This window comes from Chionomys nivalis, chromosome 7, assembly GCF_950005125.1.
Source record: "Chionomys nivalis chromosome 7, mChiNiv1.1, whole genome shotgun sequence".
NCBI classification, from domain to species: Eukaryota; Metazoa; Chordata; class Mammalia; order Rodentia; family Cricetidae; genus Chionomys; species Chionomys nivalis.
The window spans coordinates 22,618,816-22,637,638 of record NC_080092.1 but is presented as its reverse complement, the minus strand read 5'-3'; the positions used below and the strand labels follow the sequence as shown (position 1 = coordinate 22,637,638).

General features: G+C 37.9%; 1 protein-coding gene across 1 annotated transcript; it reads right to left on the bottom strand.

Annotated features, from left to right (window-relative positions):
• Positions 1-17,351: 17,351 nt before the first annotated feature.
• Positions 17,352-18,563, bottom strand: LOC130877838 (phosphatidylethanolamine-binding protein 1). The gene has a single exon (XM_057775455.1). It carries the CDS (start codon positions 18,524-18,526, stop codon positions 17,963-17,965), a length of 564 nt encoding a protein of 187 aa, XP_057631438.1. The 5' UTR covers positions 18,527-18,563; the 3' UTR covers positions 17,352-17,962.
• Positions 18,564-18,823: the final 260 nt, after the last annotated feature.

Below are 18,823 nucleotides of genomic sequence, written 5' to 3'. Positions count from 1 at the left end.
TTTCAGATATTATTTTGTCTTGTAGTCAGCCAACTAAAACAAATATGTGTTCATGGATATCAATAGAAATTCTAAATCTCAACTTAGAAACTTGAAATTTTTGAAACTCAAAAGTGTATTTGAAGTAGTTATAATAGCTTAATATCACAAACAAAATAGGTTTTCAAATAATATGAATATAAATATTTGAAGCAACATCCTTATGTTTTGTGTTTTGATTATTATATGGTGAGGAAATTTTTTTTTTTTGATCCAGTCTATTCAGTGTTCTGTATGCTTCTTGAACCTTCATAGGAATATCTTTTTTTAGGTTGGGAAAGTTTTCTTCTATAATTTTATTAAATATATTTTCTGGACTGTTGAACTCTACTACTTCTCCTTCTTCTACCCATATTATTCTTAAGTTTGGTCTTTTTATTGTGTCCCAGATTTCCTGAATGTTTTGTGGTGAGAATTTGTTGGATTTGCTGTTTTCTTTGATCAGTGCATTTATTTTCTCTATGGAATCTTCAGTGTCTGAGATTCTTTCTTCTATCTTTTGTATTCTGTTGGTAATACTTGTCTCTGTAGTTCCTGTTCATTTACCCAGATTTTCCATCTCCAGCCTTCCCTTGGTTTGTGTTTTCTTCATTACCTCCATTTCATTCTTCAAGTCTTGGACCGTTTCCCTTACCTGTTTGATTGCTTTTTCTTGTTTATCTTGGTTTTCTTGGGTATCTTTGAGAGATTTATTCATTTCCTCTACCTTTTTGTTTATCATTTCTATTTCTTTACGGCAGTTTTTCACCTCCTGTTTAAGATCCTCTATTATTTTCATATAGTTCAGGTTAAAGTCGATTTCTTCTATTTCTTCTGGAGTAGGGTGTTCAATTCTTCTTGTTTCGGGATCCCTGGATTCTGGTGATGTCATGTTGCCTTTCAGGTTGTTGGAGGAATTTTTGCATTGGCGCCTACCCATCTCTTCCTCAAATGGAGCCAGGAGAGGCCTGTTATCTTGGTCCAGTCTTTGCTGTGACTGTGGATCTCCTCAGTGTAGAAGCAGGAACTATTCTCGTCCAGATAGAACTCCTCGCACTGAAACAGGGACACCTGGCAGCCCAATGACCCACGGACAAAAGGGCAAACATGGGGGGGCAGGGCAGGGTCGAGTAGAATACAGAGACCCTGCAGCACAAGCTGAAAGGGATGACACTCCCTTGCAGGGGACCTTGAGGCCTGCCCGGTAGGCAGGCACTCACCACTCCGGGTGGGTAGCCTTAGTGTAGGAGCAGGAAACTGTTCTTGAGCAAAGGACCTTGCAGACCTTGAAGCAACATCTTTAAAAGATTGCACTAAGATTCCTACTTAAGTATCTTAATTTAGTTGGGTGGTAGTGGCACACGCCTTTAATCCCAGAACACAGGAGGCAGTGACAGGTGGATCTCTGGGAGTTTGAGGCTAGCTTGATCTACCAGAGCTAGTTTTAGGACAGGCTCCAAAGATACAAAGAAACCCTGTCTCAAAACAAAAAAACAAACAAAAACAAAAAAAGGAGAGTTTTCGTTTAAAATATTGCACTAAGAGCCTGGGAAACTAAGGTTACAGAGAGATTTCCATGAGGACAAGCAATGAACATTCCCAAAAGCACACTCTTCTTTACAGAACCATCTTTCCTTAAAGATATCTATGTTCTCTGTAGAGTACTCTAGACTCAGCAATATTCGAGGACATCTAAAATTATGTTAGAAAAGCTTGATAACTTACAAAAAAACATTTAGTTATGTCAAATCATCATTCCATTACAATATCCCTTTCTCACCTGCAAAATGGCACAGAAGGTAAAGATACCTGTCACAAAGCCTGGTGACCGAAGTTAGAATCCTAGAGAACACATGACAGAAAAAGAAAATTGTTTCCTCCAAGTTGTTCTCTGACCCCCTCATATCCATAGCTGGCACATGTGTACACATACACACACATGTATGTGCATCCAAAATTAAAAAGCAATTTAAAAATGAAAAATACTATTCTCAAAATAAACAACAATATAATTGTCATTAGAATATAAAGTAATCCAATATAGTTATATTTCTATGTTTTACAAGAAGTGAAAAAATGCCTTAATGTTTATTTGTTATTGAAACAGAGTCCTACCATGAAGCTCCTGTTTGTTTGAAACTTGCTATATATATAATCTATAGTGGCCTCAGATTCATAATCTGTTGTAGGACTTCATTGCCCCACAACTATGGCAGAATGGATTTCCACACCAATCTTCTTCTTTTGGCCTTCAAGTGCTAAGATAAATGAAATGAACCATGGTCATGCTCTTTTTTACATGGCCATAAAGCTATACAAATACCAAAAATACCAAACATAAAGCTATACAAATATTAAAGAACTTGAATAGGTATTTATAATCTATGTTGATCTATATAGATCTATATAATCAACAAATTAAAGTGATATGCAAATAATGGCATTGAGACTCTTTGATGTAAGTAGACATGACCAAAGTGACATACATATAAACCACTCTGTGAAATCACAGAGGAGCAGCTCACAGAGAAGCCACCTGTGAAGGCATTGGCTGGAAAATTTCACCTGAAAACCATCCAGTTCTCAGGTGCACAACTGTGGGATTTCTGGCCGGATGAGCTAGCTGAAACAATTTTTGTAAAACTCACTAGCTATTTTGTGAAATTGTCTCATGTTCTAAAGCACTGGTTCTCAACCTTCTTAATGCTGTGAACCTTTAATACTGTCCTTCATGTTGTGATGACCCCCCCCCCCGATAAAACTATTTTCACTGCTACTTCATAAGTGTAATTTTGCTACTTGTATGAACTGTAATGGACATGCCAGTGCTTTCCCAATGGTCTTAGGCAAGCAACCCTTGGGAAAGGGTTGTTTGAACCCCTACTCCCAAAAGAGATGCAATTCACAGATTGAGAACTGCTGCTCTAAAGGGAACGGCTCAGTGATGTTTCCAACATCCTTATGAACACTTCAGTGAGGTTCACGAGAGAGAAAGGGTCTACATATCACTCACTCTCCAACCGAACTGCAGCATCCTCATGTCCCAGTCACCCAAGGCGGACTAAACCAGCTTGAGATGAACAGTCAGAGAACCAGCAGTTCGTATGCGTTTTCCATTGATTTTTCCTTAGCATGTTTCTCTTGCTCTGAATTTATTGACAGTTACTTCAAGAGGAGAGGCTGGTGTTTTTACCTATAGAAAATAAGAGAGGACAAAAATCTTAAGAAAATTCAATTGAGAAAGGTTTTACATCCAAAATATACCATAGCAGGTATAAACAAGGAAGATTTAGACAATGAGGTTTAGTGGATGCTTTATGAAATTTGAATTGACTCCATACAATCAGAGTGCAACTGGAAATAGCTTAGGAATTAGACTTTCAAGTTGACAATGACTAGGCCATGCTCATTTCAACAACAGTCTCCTAAGGATTGACTGGTTCTGTTTGTCTGGTGAAGAAGAATTCCTGTGTGTTATCCCAGTTAAGCTTGATAGCTTGTTAACAAAGTGTTCCTGCCCAGGGGCACCTCGGAGACATTTCACACTATACCAAACAGCTCCATAATAGCTGTTCTCTGAGACCGAAAACAGTCCTTTTATCAAACCTACCCGAGTTTGCCATTTTCACTTATATTTGCCAAGCAAACTTAAAGCATGTCATGTATCTTGTTCAGGACAAGGCAGTCAGTGAGACTCAGACAACAGCACAGATGATGCTTACCTGTTAGAGTAATTTTTCAGAACATGAACTTTGGGAACATTCCTGCCATTGTTTTAATCGTCTGATAACCACAGTTAGCATACGATATTGTATATGAAGCCTGCTGGAGAAGGCGTCTAGGAATGATTTCTGTGAAAGAATTTTTTTATACTTTCACCCTAGTTTAGAGAACAAAATGCTGTCTCCAGGTTTTCAATGTTTGTTTTTATAGTTTACATTCATTAAATCAGAACATACTTAGCTGTGTGGTTTATCATTTTGATTGGTATTAAAGCATATTTTTAAGGTTTCTGTTGCAGATGCCTAGTAACCGCTTAGTTAAGGGAATTCATGATGTATACCCAGAGTCTAAGAGTCAGTGTTCAGGGAACTACTAACGCATCCTACAAATGTAATTCCTCAGATGGTATCACTCAAGGAGCCTGTCTGGACATTTTTGATACTGAAGAGAACAGAAGATTTTATAATAAAACTTCCTATTCGTTGAGGCAGAAGCAGAGTCTGCAAATAAACACAAATGAGATGAGTTTTGCAGACAAAATATTCTAAGGTCAACAAAAAAACTAAAAACTCACACGGATGGCTTTAAAAACTGCAAAACATTTCTAATTGAAGGAAAGCATGAAGTGGATAACAATGTAAATGAGCACGTGCAAATGTTTGCCTGAACATGATCATATCATCCTCGATAGTAGTCCCATTTTGACGATGTAAAAGGAAACATTTTAGTTTGTAAAATTAAATCCACATCACTTATTCTGAACACCATTGTGTTTACTATCTCCGTAATCATCACAACCACCATGATTTCCAGCTGTGTCTCTGAGATGTGAGGCAAGTCATGTACGATGGCGTATCATTGGAAAGTGACTCAACTACACCTCAAGTTTCTTCCTCCCAAGTACATGATTCAATCCATAAAAAAAACATGCTGTTCCTACTGAAAACATAATAAAATGATTTTAAAATACTTATATATGGCATGCAGTAGACAAAAAGTATAGTTAGAGCCTTACGTGTTATGTATAGTAGTGCTTTGTTTGTATGTATAACTACACATCAGAAGCGAACATCATATCATTACAGATGGTTGTAAACCACCACGAGGTTTCTGGGAACTGAACACAGCATGTATAAAGAAGCAACAAGTGTTTTTAAACCCCTGAGCCATCTCTCCAGCCCTGCATTTTGAGTCTTACATAAAAGTGTTGAAATGATTTATTTGTTTGTTTGTTGATTACTCATTTTATTTCAGTGCTGAAAATTGAATCTAGGGCTTTATCTGAAAAAAAAAACATTGTCACTGAACTTTTAATTTTGGAACCATTTTATATTCACATGCTTTGGTAAGAAATGTCATAGAGAGTTACTTTGAAATCTTCACCCAATGAACTCCCTGACGATTGCAGTTAATGTAGCTGGCAGACTGTGGATGTCAAGAACATGACTTAGATTGGTATAGAAGAATTTCATCCCAGTCCCCAAAATCACTCTTGGACTTTCATGGTTCCTAACATTTGTCCAAGGAATTTGGCTTCAATACTAATCTCTGACAGCCATTAATCTGTTCTCTGCTTTCTGAATTCTTCATGCTAGTTTCTTGCTGGATGAATCATGTTCAAATAATTTCTCCCTTGTTGATTGTTCTCTCTTTAATAATGATAAAAGTCTGAAATGATAAAGTCAGCCACCTTTGTGTTGGGCCTGTTGTCATGTTCTATTTTTCTGGATAATCTAAATTGTTTTATGTGTCAACAGTTGATTTCTTATTCATGAATTCTAGTCAGTGATACATATGTATCACGGATTGCCCATTTTTCATTAAAAACTATTGCTGGAATGTAAAATGAAATCAAAAAAATAAATTAAAAAGAAGTAAAAATCATGTAGTTTATTTCAATATTTAGCTATTATTAATGAAATGAGAAAAGTGTCAACAACATATATGTTCTTAAGTAAAAACCATGTTTATTACTCTAAGATAAATCTGTCATGAAAATGCTAGACCAAACTGTTATAATCTAAGTTTCAGCAAATTTAAATTTATTTTTACTCCTTTTTGTTTTCTGTTCTTTTTCAGTAAATCCAGTATCCATGAATCCAATAATCTGATAAATTTTGATTTATGTAAAAATACAGTAGGACTGGCCGGGCGGTGGTGGCGCACGCCTTTAATCCCAGCACTCGGGAGGCAGAGGCAGGCGGATCTCTGTGAGTTCGAGGCCAGCCTGGTCTAGAAGAGCTAGTTCCAGGACAGGAACCAAAAACTACAGAGAAACCCTGTCTCGAAAATCAAAAAAAAAAAAAAAAAAAAAAAGAATACAGTAGGACTAATAATTAAACATACTTATTCCACCCTTTTTTGTTACTTCTCCAAGTTTACTTATCTATTTTTGGTTCTGTTTTTTTTTTCCAGACAAATTTTAGAATTGGTTTCTAACAAATAAAACAAATAAAGCTATGGAAAATAAAACATAATCCTGTGTGAATATATCATCTTTTTATACAAACTTTTAAAGTGAATGCTTTTTTTTTATGTGAATCCACATTTCTTTTGGAAATTTCCATCACAACGAAGATACCTCAATAGAAATAAAGATGAATAGCAAGATAATCTTCCAAAAATAGTGTACAGAGGCTTCACTTTTTGAGAAACCATTAAATTACAGTGTTCATCTAAGGCACTAATTGACTATTGTGTGCCTGCTGCCAATTAAATATTTAAACTTTTCAGGGAATTCTTCTGGAGGCATACCAAATTATATCAACATGAAGTATGTCAAACTGATCAGTCTTCTGGCTTCTATTCTTTCTACTGACCATTCCAACTTGGTTAAGTAGGATGTTGTCAAGGTACTTACTTTGCAGTGAGAAATTATTTTGAGTCCCAACGTGTGCTGTCAATTAGATGACTGACTATGACCCACTTGCCTTCCTTGATCAAATCATCCCCTACCATTCTCACCAAGCACACAGATTAAGCTTGAAGTTTAGCTAAAAGAATAAAGTTGTTGATGTGAATCTCAAGAACTCGACCAAAGTTAAGTGATTTCCCTATGGTAAACCAAAGTCATAAAACAAAAAAAGAGTCTGTAACCATCATGGATAGTCATCAGAATACTATGATTTTAGGGAAATCTTCCCATTAGGAAACATTTAACAACCACTGATGGATGTAAAATCTCTTTCTACATAGTTTCTCTGCTACATGCCTATATGTATACAAACAGAGAATCCTGTGGAGGCAAGAGAAACTGAACTCTCCTGGCACTGTACTTACAGGCAGTTGTGAGCCATCTAACATAGGTACAGGGCCATGATCTTTGCTTTTCTGACATTCTTATATAGATCCATGTCTCCAGCTCCCTATTTTATTTTATTTATTTATTTATTTATTTATTTATTTATTTATTTATTTTACTTCATGGCCACAGCCTTCCCCCTCATCCACCCATACAATTCCCTTTCCCTGATTCCCTTTCCCACACCCCAACCCCCTCCTCTTCTTTCTCCATCAAGGAAAGGGCATGTCTTCTATGTGTATCAATACAGCATGGAATATCAAGTCGCAAAAGACCAGTTACCTTCCCATGTATTAAGAGTGGGTAAGGTGACCTAGAACAAAAATAGGGTTTCAAAAGTCAGTAAAAGAGTTGAAAACAACCTCTGCTTTTACTGATAGAAGTCTCTTAAAAGTACCAAGCTGCACAACCGTAGCGTATGTGCACCATGCTTAGGTCAGTCTCATGCAGGTTCCCTGGTTGTTGGTTCAGTCTCTGAGATCCCCTATGAGCTCAGGTTAGCTGATTGTGTGAGTATTCCCATGGTGTCCCTAAACTCTCTGGTTCCAATATTTCCTTTCTCTTGCTCCTCCAAAAGATTCCCAAACTCTGCCTAATGTTTAGCTGTGGGTCTGCATCTGCCTCCATCAGTTGCTGGATGACACTTCTTTGCTGACAGTTGGACCGGGCATCAGTCGGGTAAAAGAGACCACCAGTTTAGACGACTTATCCAGTATTGCTAGGATTGTGAGGTAGGATCCTCCCCATAGAATCATGGGAGATTCTCTGAACAAGGCTTCCACACGACCCCAAAATGTCTCCCCAGAAATCGTCCTTAGCAGTTTCTCCACTGAGCTCACCAAAATCTGATGGCTTCACTTATGTTCCCATCTGCACCTTCCCTCAGTTCACTCATAAAATCTTTTCTATTTTTTCCTCTCTGTTACCCCACCCCATGAAGTGTCCTTATTACCTAGCCTCTCTGAGTGTGTAGATTATAGCATAGTTATCTTTAATTTATAGCTTATACCCACTTATGAGTTAGTACATACTATGCTTGTCATTATTGGTCTAAGTTACCTCACTCAGGATGATTTTTTTTTCTAGGTCCAACCATATGCATATAAATTTCCTAGTGTCTAGTTTTTGAAAGCAGAGTCTTACTCCATTGCATAAATGTACCATATTTTCTTCACCCATTCTTTGGTTGATGTCCATCTAGGTCTTTCTTAGGTTCTGACTATTACAAATAAAGTTGCTATGAACATCTTTGGGCAAGCATCCTTGTGGTATAATTGGATATCTGTTGAGCATATGCCCAAGAGCAGTATAGCTGGGTCTTGTGGTAGAGTGATCTAGAGTTTTCTGAGAAACTTCCACACTGACTTCCAAAGTTGCACTCCCATCATCAATAGAGAAGTATTCCTCTTGCTCCACATTCTCTCCAGCTTAATCATTCACTTGTGTTTTTGAACTTAGCCATTCTGACAGAATTTAACAGAGAATCTCAGAGCAATTTTGATTTGTATTTTCCTGATGACTAAAGATGTTGATATCTCTTTAAGTGTTTCTTAGTCATTTGAGATTCTTCTGTTGAGAATTCTCTGCTTAGAACTTCACCCTATTTTTAATTGCATTATTTGGATTGTTGATGTCTAGTTTCTTGAGTTTTTTTTAAAATATATTTTGGAAATCAGCTGCCTGTTGGATGTCAGTTTGGTGAAGATCTTTTTCTATTTTGTAGGCTGCCATTTTGTTCTGTTGACGATGCCCTTTGCTTTACAAAAGCGCTTCAATTTCATGAGGTACTATTTATCAATTGTGGATCTTAGTGCCTGTGTTATTGGTGTTCTGTCCAGGAAGTCATCTCTGTGCCAATATTCTCAAGATTATTTACCTCTTTTTCTTCTCTCAGCTCCAGTATATTTGGATTTATGTTGAGGAATTTGATCCAGTTGAATTTGAGTTTTGTGAAGGGTGATAAGTATTCCTATAATTCAAGGAAAATGAATGTACAACATACGCAAACTAGTGGGACACAGTGAAAGCAGTGCTAAATGGAAAGTTCATAGTACTAAGTGCCTTCATGAAGAATTTGAAGAAATATCATACTAGCAACTTAGCAGAACACCGAAATGCTCTAGAACAAAAAGAATCAGACACACTTAAGAAGAGTAGAATGGCAGTAAATAATCAAACTGAGGGCTAAAATCAATAAAATAGAAACAAAGAAAATAATATAAAGAAGAAATGAAACAAAGAGTTTGTTCCTTCAGAAAATAAATAAAATAGATAAATCTTCATCTCAACTAACTAAAAGGCAAAGTGCATATCCAATCAACAAAATAAAAAATGAAAAGGAGGATATGAGAGACTCTGAGGAAATACAGAGAATCATTGCATTGTACTTTAGAAACCTGTTCTATACAAAATTGAAAAAAAAAAGAAATGGACATATTTCTTGATATGTACCATCTAACTAAGTTAAATCAAGATCAAATCAACAATTTAATTAGACCAATAACCCCTATGGAACTTCAAGTATTTAGAGAAAGAAATTGAAGAAGATATCAGAAGATGACAAGATCTCCCATGCTCATGTATCAGCAGAATTAACATAAGAAAAATGGCACCATAACTAAATAACTCTGCAGATTCAATGCAGCTTCTATTAAAATCCTATCACACATTTTTACAGATCTTGAAATAACAATACTCAAATTTATATGGAAAAACAAAATGCTAAGGATAGCTAAAACAATCCCATAAAATAAAAGAACTTCCTGGTTTGTCACCATCCATGATTTTAAGAGAACTCAAATAAAAAATATAGTATGGTATTGGCATCAAACAGACACATTGGACATTGGAATCAAATCAAAGCCCCGGAGGTAAACCTATGTATCTATGGGCATACTATTTTCGACAATGAATACAAAATTAAACAATGGAAGAAAGAAAGCATCTTCAGCAAATGATGTTGATCTAACTGGATGTCAACATGCAAATTGATCCTATTTTATTTTTCTAAATTGACATATAGTTACATTAATTTACAGGATTATAGTGTGATGTTTTTCTATGTACTATATATTGATATAATCATTATCAAATCATATTTAGTATAAATACACATGACTATGAATATAAAATCCATCTATAATGACTCTAATATTATATTCTGATTTAGTTGACTTGTGATATGGTTTCTATAAAAACATTTTCATTGTATTTTTAATTCTTCCATTTTGTTCTCTGATATTTTTACCTGCAACCAGATTTGATATGCTCTTGTATAGATGTTGTAGGAGCTAAATTCAGGAAATAGGATATGAAATTATAACACTCTCTAGAAAGAGGTTCAAAATAATTGGGTTCTCATTCTTAATGGTGTGAAATCATCTTTACTTTTCTAGATTTTCTACTTTAAATTTGAAGAATAAGCATGTTAGAATTAATACCCTTTTAGTTCTCAAACAGCATAGTTCTGAATTCCAAAGCCATACTGAATTTCTCCTCCCTTAGGCTACTTGAATCAACATTTGCACATAGACTTAACAGGACAGAATCCCCCCTGAAGGAGGATTAGATTAATGAATGGTTAGAGATAGTTTGTATCTCCCACCCCCAAATTAAAGCTTTATCAGGCATACTGAAAGGGACCTGGGTCCATGAGGGGAAAAAAACATTTCCATTCCAGATTCAATACTTATCCATCAAATCTGTTCGCCTGCTGTCAGCACAAGTCAGCACCAGATGCTTGAGGAGCAGGCTGGAACATTCCCGAACGCTACCAGTTAACTCCGCAAGGCTCAGCTGTAGGGAACAATTCTCTTTTCTTTTCAGACACTGAACAAACACTAGGCACTATTAGCTTTAACTACACTTTAGCGGGCATGGATAGGAAAGCAGGGATCAGCTGTTCCCACCCCCACACACCAGTAAGCTGTGAAGAGGGAGTGCACTCTTGTTTTGTCTGTTTCAGTAACAGACATGTCTTACAGAGTGTTCTAAGTAATTTTGGGTATTTATCCTAGAAACCATTTCCTGCTGCTATAACTGTACTGCTTTGGGGGATTTTTGGCTTTTCAAGAGGAAAGATTGTAATATAAGTTCAGCTGCAGAGGAACAAATATTATTCAGTGGGGTTTTTTTTGTTGTTGTTGTTGTTCTTTTTTTTTTTCTTTTGTAGAAATGCTCTTTAAATTTAACAAAAGAAAAAGCAGGGCTTTCGCGGAAATGATGGCAAGAGAAGCTATGCCCCCTGCCAAGGGTGCCTGTTTGGCCTTCGTTGAGATCGAAAGCTACTCAGAGGATGAACAGACAACTTCATGGGGGATGGAGTGCCAAGTGCTGCAAGGCCTAAATCAAATGGAGATCTAGTTAAGTGCCTAATGAAGCTCTCAAGCAGATGCGAGCAGTTTCAATATGCTAACCACAGTAGAAGATTATTAGGTGCAGAGTACAACATAAAATCGTATTAAGATGTAATACCAGAAATGGAAAATGGACAGAAAAGTAAAATAAAGGTTTTTACAAACGCTTTTGGACTGGAATTCAGTTCAGACATCAGTATATGCATATTGTGAATGGCTTCATTCAAAAATTATTTTCAAAGATCATCTACACTGAAATTGAATTAAAAAAATCCCTCTTTGAAGTCTTTTGATTATAACTTGGGGGGGGAAGAGATGAAAGATTTAAAGCCCTTACATTGTTCATTTTTTAGACAGAGTTAAATCTGATTCTGTTAAGAGAGAAGCAGCGATCATCTTTTAAAGGTTTCCACCTAGTGGTAAAGTTATCCTGAGCATGAGCTAAGATAATAGCACTCAAGATGCTAAGGCTGGGCAAATGTCTCAATCTTGGTCTTCTGTAAGATCAATGACTGCATTAAGTACTTGGGTAGGTTGATAGGAGTGACCCTTTCATGTCTCAGAGTAAGATCACAGTTCTTTAGGCTAACTGATATCGCTGTCTAAAGTCCTGTTGGTGGTGGCTGAGATCTATAAAAATTGCAAGGGGCATGAGATTTTTAGGGTTTTGATTAAAATGCTGCATATAAAACAGTAGTCGATGTAAGACTGAAAATAATTGTTTTTCATACAGAAGCATTGGCTTATTCATAGTGAAGAAGTTATGAATTGTTGCCACTAATCATAAAAATTTGGGCAATCCCTTTTTAGACCTACATTTCATCCTCTTTTTAATAGTAAGGTTGATATTAAATCCAGGGCTATGTATTAGCTGCCACAGACCAACATGGACTTTTCTTAGATTTACTTATTTTATTTTGCCTAAATAGCTATATATTTATTTATTCTATGTATGCCTGTTGACCATGAAGAAAATAATATAGATTTATATATAATAACATATATATATAATATAGATTTAGATATCTATATGACTCATCCTATGTATGCCTGCTGACCATAAGAAAATAGCCTTGGATCTCTAAGGCTTGGATTTGCAAAAAATGGTGAGAAACCATGTAGATTCTGGGACCAAACCCAAGTCCTCTGGAAAAGCAGCCAGTGTTCATAATGACTGAGGTATCTTTTCAGCCCCTATCTAGTTGTCTTGAATCATCAAGATGATCAAGTGATATTTATCAATTCTATTTAAATATCAAATACTTCCTTTTATGGAATTTTATTCCCATAACCACACTAGGGAGTTGACATCTGTTTTTTTTTTTATGTTATCAATAATAAGGATTTAAGGGTTTCTAAATCCAATGCACCATTTGAGCTATGTACAATTATTAAATTGGTACCAATTGTGGATATTACAGTTTATCATTGGGAGGAAAGTTACAGTTAATTGTGTTATGAGTTGTAAGAAATGTGGGGTTTAGATATTTATATTATTTAAGGGTAAAACCTAGAAGCAGATTTTAACAGTTTTTGAACAGTATGAAGATGAACAAAAAAGGTTAACTCAAATTATAATTCTGTGTGATCATATGGACCAAATCACTCACATGACCAACCTCTAGGTAAACAAAGGAGCTCATACATACCAAATATGGAGTCACTATTACTTCCTTCAGTGTGCATGGCATTTAACTTTATCTTTAAAGGCATGGAAATAGCAATGGTTATAAATTGCACATTGTTTTAACAATCATATTTGGTTATGTAGCTTTCATTTTAAAAGCTGCTAAGATTTGCCATGAACTGCCAATAAGATTCTGAGCGCATTTGCCCAGAAGCACTCATCATGCATTGGAAATGACTCTGTGCTGTTTTGAACCAGCTGGTCACTGGAGTTAGCAGTCATCAATGCAGGACTTTCTGACCTAGTGGAAATTTGTATCTTAGCGTGCTTTGTTTTTTTTTTTTTTTCATGTTTATCCTCCAACGTTTTATTTTTTTATCTCTTTTTTTATTAATTAATTAATTTAATTATTAAAGATTTCTGCCTCTTCCCCGCCACCACCTTCCATTCCCTCCCCCTCCCCCAATCAAGTCTTCCTTCCTCCTCAGCCCAAAGAGCAAGCAGGTTTCTCTGCCCTGTGGGAGGTCCAAGGACCACCAACCTCCATCCAGGTCTATTAAGGTGAGCATCCAAACTACCTGGGCTCCCACAAAGCCATTACGTGCAATAGGATCAAGAACCCATTGCCATTGTTCTTCAGTTCTCAGTAGTCCTCATTGTCCATTATGTTCAGCGAGACCGGTTTTGTCCCATGCTTTTTCAGTCCCCGGCCAGCTGGCCTTGGTGAGTTCCCGATAGATCATCCCCATTGCCTCAGTGTGTGGGTGCACCCCTCGCCGTCCTGAGTTCCTTGCTCGTGCTCACTCTCCTTCTGCTCCTCCTTTGGATCGTGAGACTTCAGTCCAGTGCTCCAATGTTGGTCTCTGTCTCTGTCTTCTTTCATCGCCTGATGAAGGTTAATATTCAGGAGGATGCTTATATGTTTTTCTTTGGGTTCACCTTCTTATTTAGCTTCTCTAGAGTCACCAATTATAGTAAAGGTCTTGGAGAGATTAGGGATACAAGGGGCATACCTAAATATAATAAAAGCTATTTACAGCAAGCCGACAGCTAACATTAAATTAAATGGAGAAAAACTCAAAGCCATCCCACTAAAATCAGGAACACGACAAGGATGTCCACTCTCTCCATACCTCTTCAATATAGTGCTTGAAGTTCTAGCAATAGCAATAAGACAACATAAGGGGATCAAGGGGATCCATATTGGAAAGGAAGAAGTTAAGCTTTCATTATTTGCAGATGATATGATAGTATACATAAGCGACCCCAAAAACTCTACCAAAGAACTCCTACAGCTGATAAACACCTTTGGTAATGTGGCAGGATACAAAATCAACTCCAAAAAATCAGTTGCCTTCCTATACACTAAGGATAAGGAAGCAGAGAGGGAAATCAGAGAAGCATCACCTTTCACGATAGCCACAAATAGCATAAAATACCTTGGGGTAACTCTGACCAAGGAAGTGAAAGATCTATTTGGCAAGAACTTTAAGTCTTTGAAGAAAGAAATTGAAGAGGACACCAGAAAATGGAAGGACCTCCCTTGCTCTTGGATTGGGAGGATCAACATAGTAAAAATGGCAATTCTACCAAAAGCAATCTATAGATTCAACGCAATCCCCATCAAAATCCCATCAAAATTCTTCACAGATCTGGAGAAGACAATAATCAACTTTATATGGAAAAACAAAAAACCCAGGATAGCCAAAACAATCTTATACAATAAAGGATTGTCTGGAGGCATTACCATCCCTGACTTCAAACTCTATTACAGAGCTACAGTACTGAAAACGGCTTGGTACTGGCATAAAAACAGAGAAGTCGACCAATGGAATAGAATAGAAGACCCTGACTTTAGCCCACAAACCTATGAACACCTGATTTTCGATAAAGGAGCTAAAAGTATACAATGGAAAAAAGAGAGCATCTTCAACAAATTGTGCTGGCAAAACTGGAAGTCAATCTGTAGAAGAATGAAAATAGATCCATATATATCACCATGCACAAAACTCAAGTCCAAATGGATTAAAGACCTCAATATCAGTCCAAACACACTGAACCTGATAGAAGAGAAAGTGGGAAGTACTCTACAACACATGGGCACAGGAGAACACTTCCTACGTATAACCCCAGCAGCACAAACACTAAGGACATCATTGAATAAATGGGACCTCCTGAGCACTGAGAAGCTTCTGTAAAGCAAAGGACACTGTCACTAAGACAGAAAGGCAACCCACTGACTGGGAGAAGATCTTCACCAACCCCGCAACTGACAAAGGTCTGATATCCAAAATATACAAAGAACTCAAGAAATTAGACCGTAAAAGGTTAATCAATCCAATTATAAAATGGGGCACTGAGCTGAACAGAGACTTTTCAACAGAAGAAGTTCAAATGGCCAAAAGACACTTAAGATCATGCTCAACTTCCTTAGCAATCAGGGAAATGCAAATCAAGACAACATTAAGATACCATCTTACACCGGTCAGAATGGCTAAAATCAAAAACACCAATGATAGCCTCTGCTGGAGAGGTTGTGGAGAAAGGGGCACTCTCATCCATTGCTGGTGGGAATGCAAACTTGTGCAACCACTTTGGAAAGCAGTGTGGCGGTTTCTCAGGAAAGTCGGGTTCAACCTACCTCTTGACCCAGAAATACCACTATTGGGAATATACCCAAGAGATGCCCAAACATACAACAAAAGTATATGCTCAACTATGTTCATAGCAGCATTGTTTATAATAGCCAGAACCTGGAAACAACCTAGATGTCCTTCATTGGAAGAATGGATGAAGAAAGTATGGAATATATACATATTAGAGTACTACTCAGCAGTAAAAAACAATGACTTCTTGAATTTTGCATACAAATGGATGGAAATTGAAAACACTATCCTGAGTGAGGTAAGCCAGACCCAAAAAGAGGAACATGGGATGTACTCACTCATATTTGGTTTCTAGCCATAAATAAAGGACATTGAGACTATAATGCGTGCTTTGTACTGTAGATATTTTGTACTGGCCTTCCAAGGATGTTTTGTTAGCTGACGAGAGCAATTACCTGATCTGGAAGAAATGGAGTCAGAGAGAAAAGGACTGGCATGCTAAACCTTTCATTTTACTTCTTTTAACCATTAGAATTTCCTTCTTCAATGAGGCAATGGAATGAGTGTTGTGGGAGCTGCGGGCGTTGTTCCTGCTGCCCCAGCTCCCAGTAGCCTGGCTAGTTTATGCCCCAAAATAACAACACACAAACTGTATTCATTTAAACACTGCTTGGCTCGCCCATTAGTTCCAGCCTCTTATTGGCTAGCTCTTACATATTGATCTAACCCATTTCTAATATTCTGTGTAGCACCACGAGCTGGCTTACCAGGAAAGATCTTAACCTGCATCTATCTGGAGTGGGAGAATCATGGTGACTTTTTAACTCGGCTTTTTTCTCCCAGCATTCTGTTCTGTCTACTCCACCCACCTATGTTTTAACCTATGAGGCCAAGCAGTTTGCTTATTACTTAACCAATGACCTTCCTCCATCATTTCCCCTTTTTTTGTTTAAACAAAAAGGAAAGGCTTTAACTTTAACATAGCAAAATTACATATAACAAAACAGTTATCAAGTAAAAATTACAATATTTACATCTATTTTATCCTTTTTCATAACTAAGGAAAACTATAACTATCTATATATTCTTTAACTCCATCAAAGACTCCAGAAGGATATAATATTACTTAAGTAAATGAGAAGTAAGCAACTTACAAAACTCTAGAAATCACAGAGACATCTTGCTGCCTGGACAGTCACTCAAAGTTCCATCTTTAGCCTACAGTCCCATAGTTTCCAACAGATATTTCCATGAAGCAGGAAATTTCAAAGGCAGTCAGTCACTATCTGCTGTGTCCTTCAGAATGTCTCGCAGACTCTTTCATGAATCAGGAACCCCAAAAGATCATCTCACCTTTAGGCAAGTTCAGTAGTCCTCTCTCTGCAGGTTCTCTGTGTCCAGTTTATGCAATAGTCCAGGCAAGAGCAGTTTCTTGCCCAAATGGCTATTAAACTCCATAAGAAGCCTCTTTGATGCCCATCTTCTTCTTGAAGTAGATTGGTGCTGCCAGGAGCAGACATGTCTCGTTGTCATGAAAAACCCTAAGTTATTAAAACATTAAATAGCATATTCCATAGTCTTTGAAAGATATGAAAAATGCCGATCTATCTGAAATATATATCTATATATCTAGAAAATCTAACTAACATGACTACAAACTTGATTAATGATTACCCATTAACAACCTATATAGATTACATTTTTTTTTTTTTTTTTTTTTTTCTAAATTCAATGCCTTTATTTTTATTTGATGATGTACAGACAAGATTAACACACCAAGCAACTCCAGGAACTTTTACTCATGCTGAGAAGCAAGACTTAGCCCTCTCTCTGGGGCCTCGCCTCAGCACAGTAGCCCTGTTCTTTAGAGCTACAGGACACCAACACCTGTGCAGCCGCCTGCCCCAGCTGAAATGGAAGCCTTGTGTTGTCCCAGTTGGGGACAGAACTTTAAAAACACATCTCAGAAGATGCCACCATGCCTGGTTCTGGGCGAGTCCTTGTCAAACCACGTACAGACAACACTAGCCCTCACCCTCACATGGGGCAGAGTGTCTTTACTTTTCAGAGTTGCAAATCTTAAATTAACAATACAAGGACTCCATCAGAACACCAAACACCCCCTAGATGGAGACTAAATTCGAGCAAACATAAACCCGGATACGATTATTAGAATCCTAAGGATAGGCAGCAGAAAATCACCCTACACCTCTATCCTAGCACAGCTCGGGACTCCCTGCGAGGGGTAGGAAGGAAGAAGGAGAAACAGCATGCTTTGTACAACTCGACAATACTGTGGGGGTCCCCAGGACCGCTGGCCTCCACGGCACCTCTATTTCCCAGAGAGCTGCTCATACAGCTTGGGCACGTAGTCGTCCCACTCCGCCTGGTAACATGTGCCTGCCACGGGGGCTCCCAGGTGATACTTCTTGCGGAAGGCCGCCACCTTGAACTTGCCGCGATGATCTCCTGACCTGTTGCTGAGGATGGGTTCGTCACAGTTCAGTGGCTTGTCCTGTTCGTACACCAGCCAGACGTAGCGGTGGAGGCCTGTGCCACTGGGAGGCCCAGAGCCCACGTAATCAGAGAGGACCTTGCCGCTGCTGATGTCATTGCCCTTCATGTTGACCACCAGAAAATGGTGCCACTCCCTGAATTTGGGGTCCTTCCTGCTGGGAGCATCCGGGTCGGTGAGGACCAGGGTGTAGAGTTTCCCTGGGTCAAGGCCATCCCACGAAATGCTGCTGGGCCTATTCTGAACCTGGGTGGGCGTCAGCACTTTGCCCAGCTCGTCCACCTCCACCCCGGCGTAGGCGACCCGCAGCGCGTGCTGAGGGCGCTCGTCCACCTCCTGCAGGCTCAGCGGCCCGGACCACTGGCTGATGTCGGCGGGCATGGCGACAACGAGGACGAAGACTCACGCGCTAAGTCCCGAGTGCTATAGATTACATTTTTAAGTGAACTACACAATCACAATACCTTAATCAATATCAGAAATACATATACGTATAACAAAATTGACCTTAAATTTAAATCACTAAAGCAAAATCCATATCAATGCAAATTATTCATACCTATATCATATCCCCCTTTAAATGTAAAAGAACATTTATAAACAATATTTGGGAATATGGGCGTAGTTATTTCTCTCCAAACTTCTCCCACTCCAGACAGACGCAGGTTAAGATCTTTC

Excerpts from the sequence above, each read along its gene's own strand:
- LOC130877838 (XM_057775455.1), bottom strand. The coding sequence starts at position 18,526 with ATGCCCGCCGACATCAGCCAGTGGTCCGGGCCGCTGAGCCTGCAGGAG.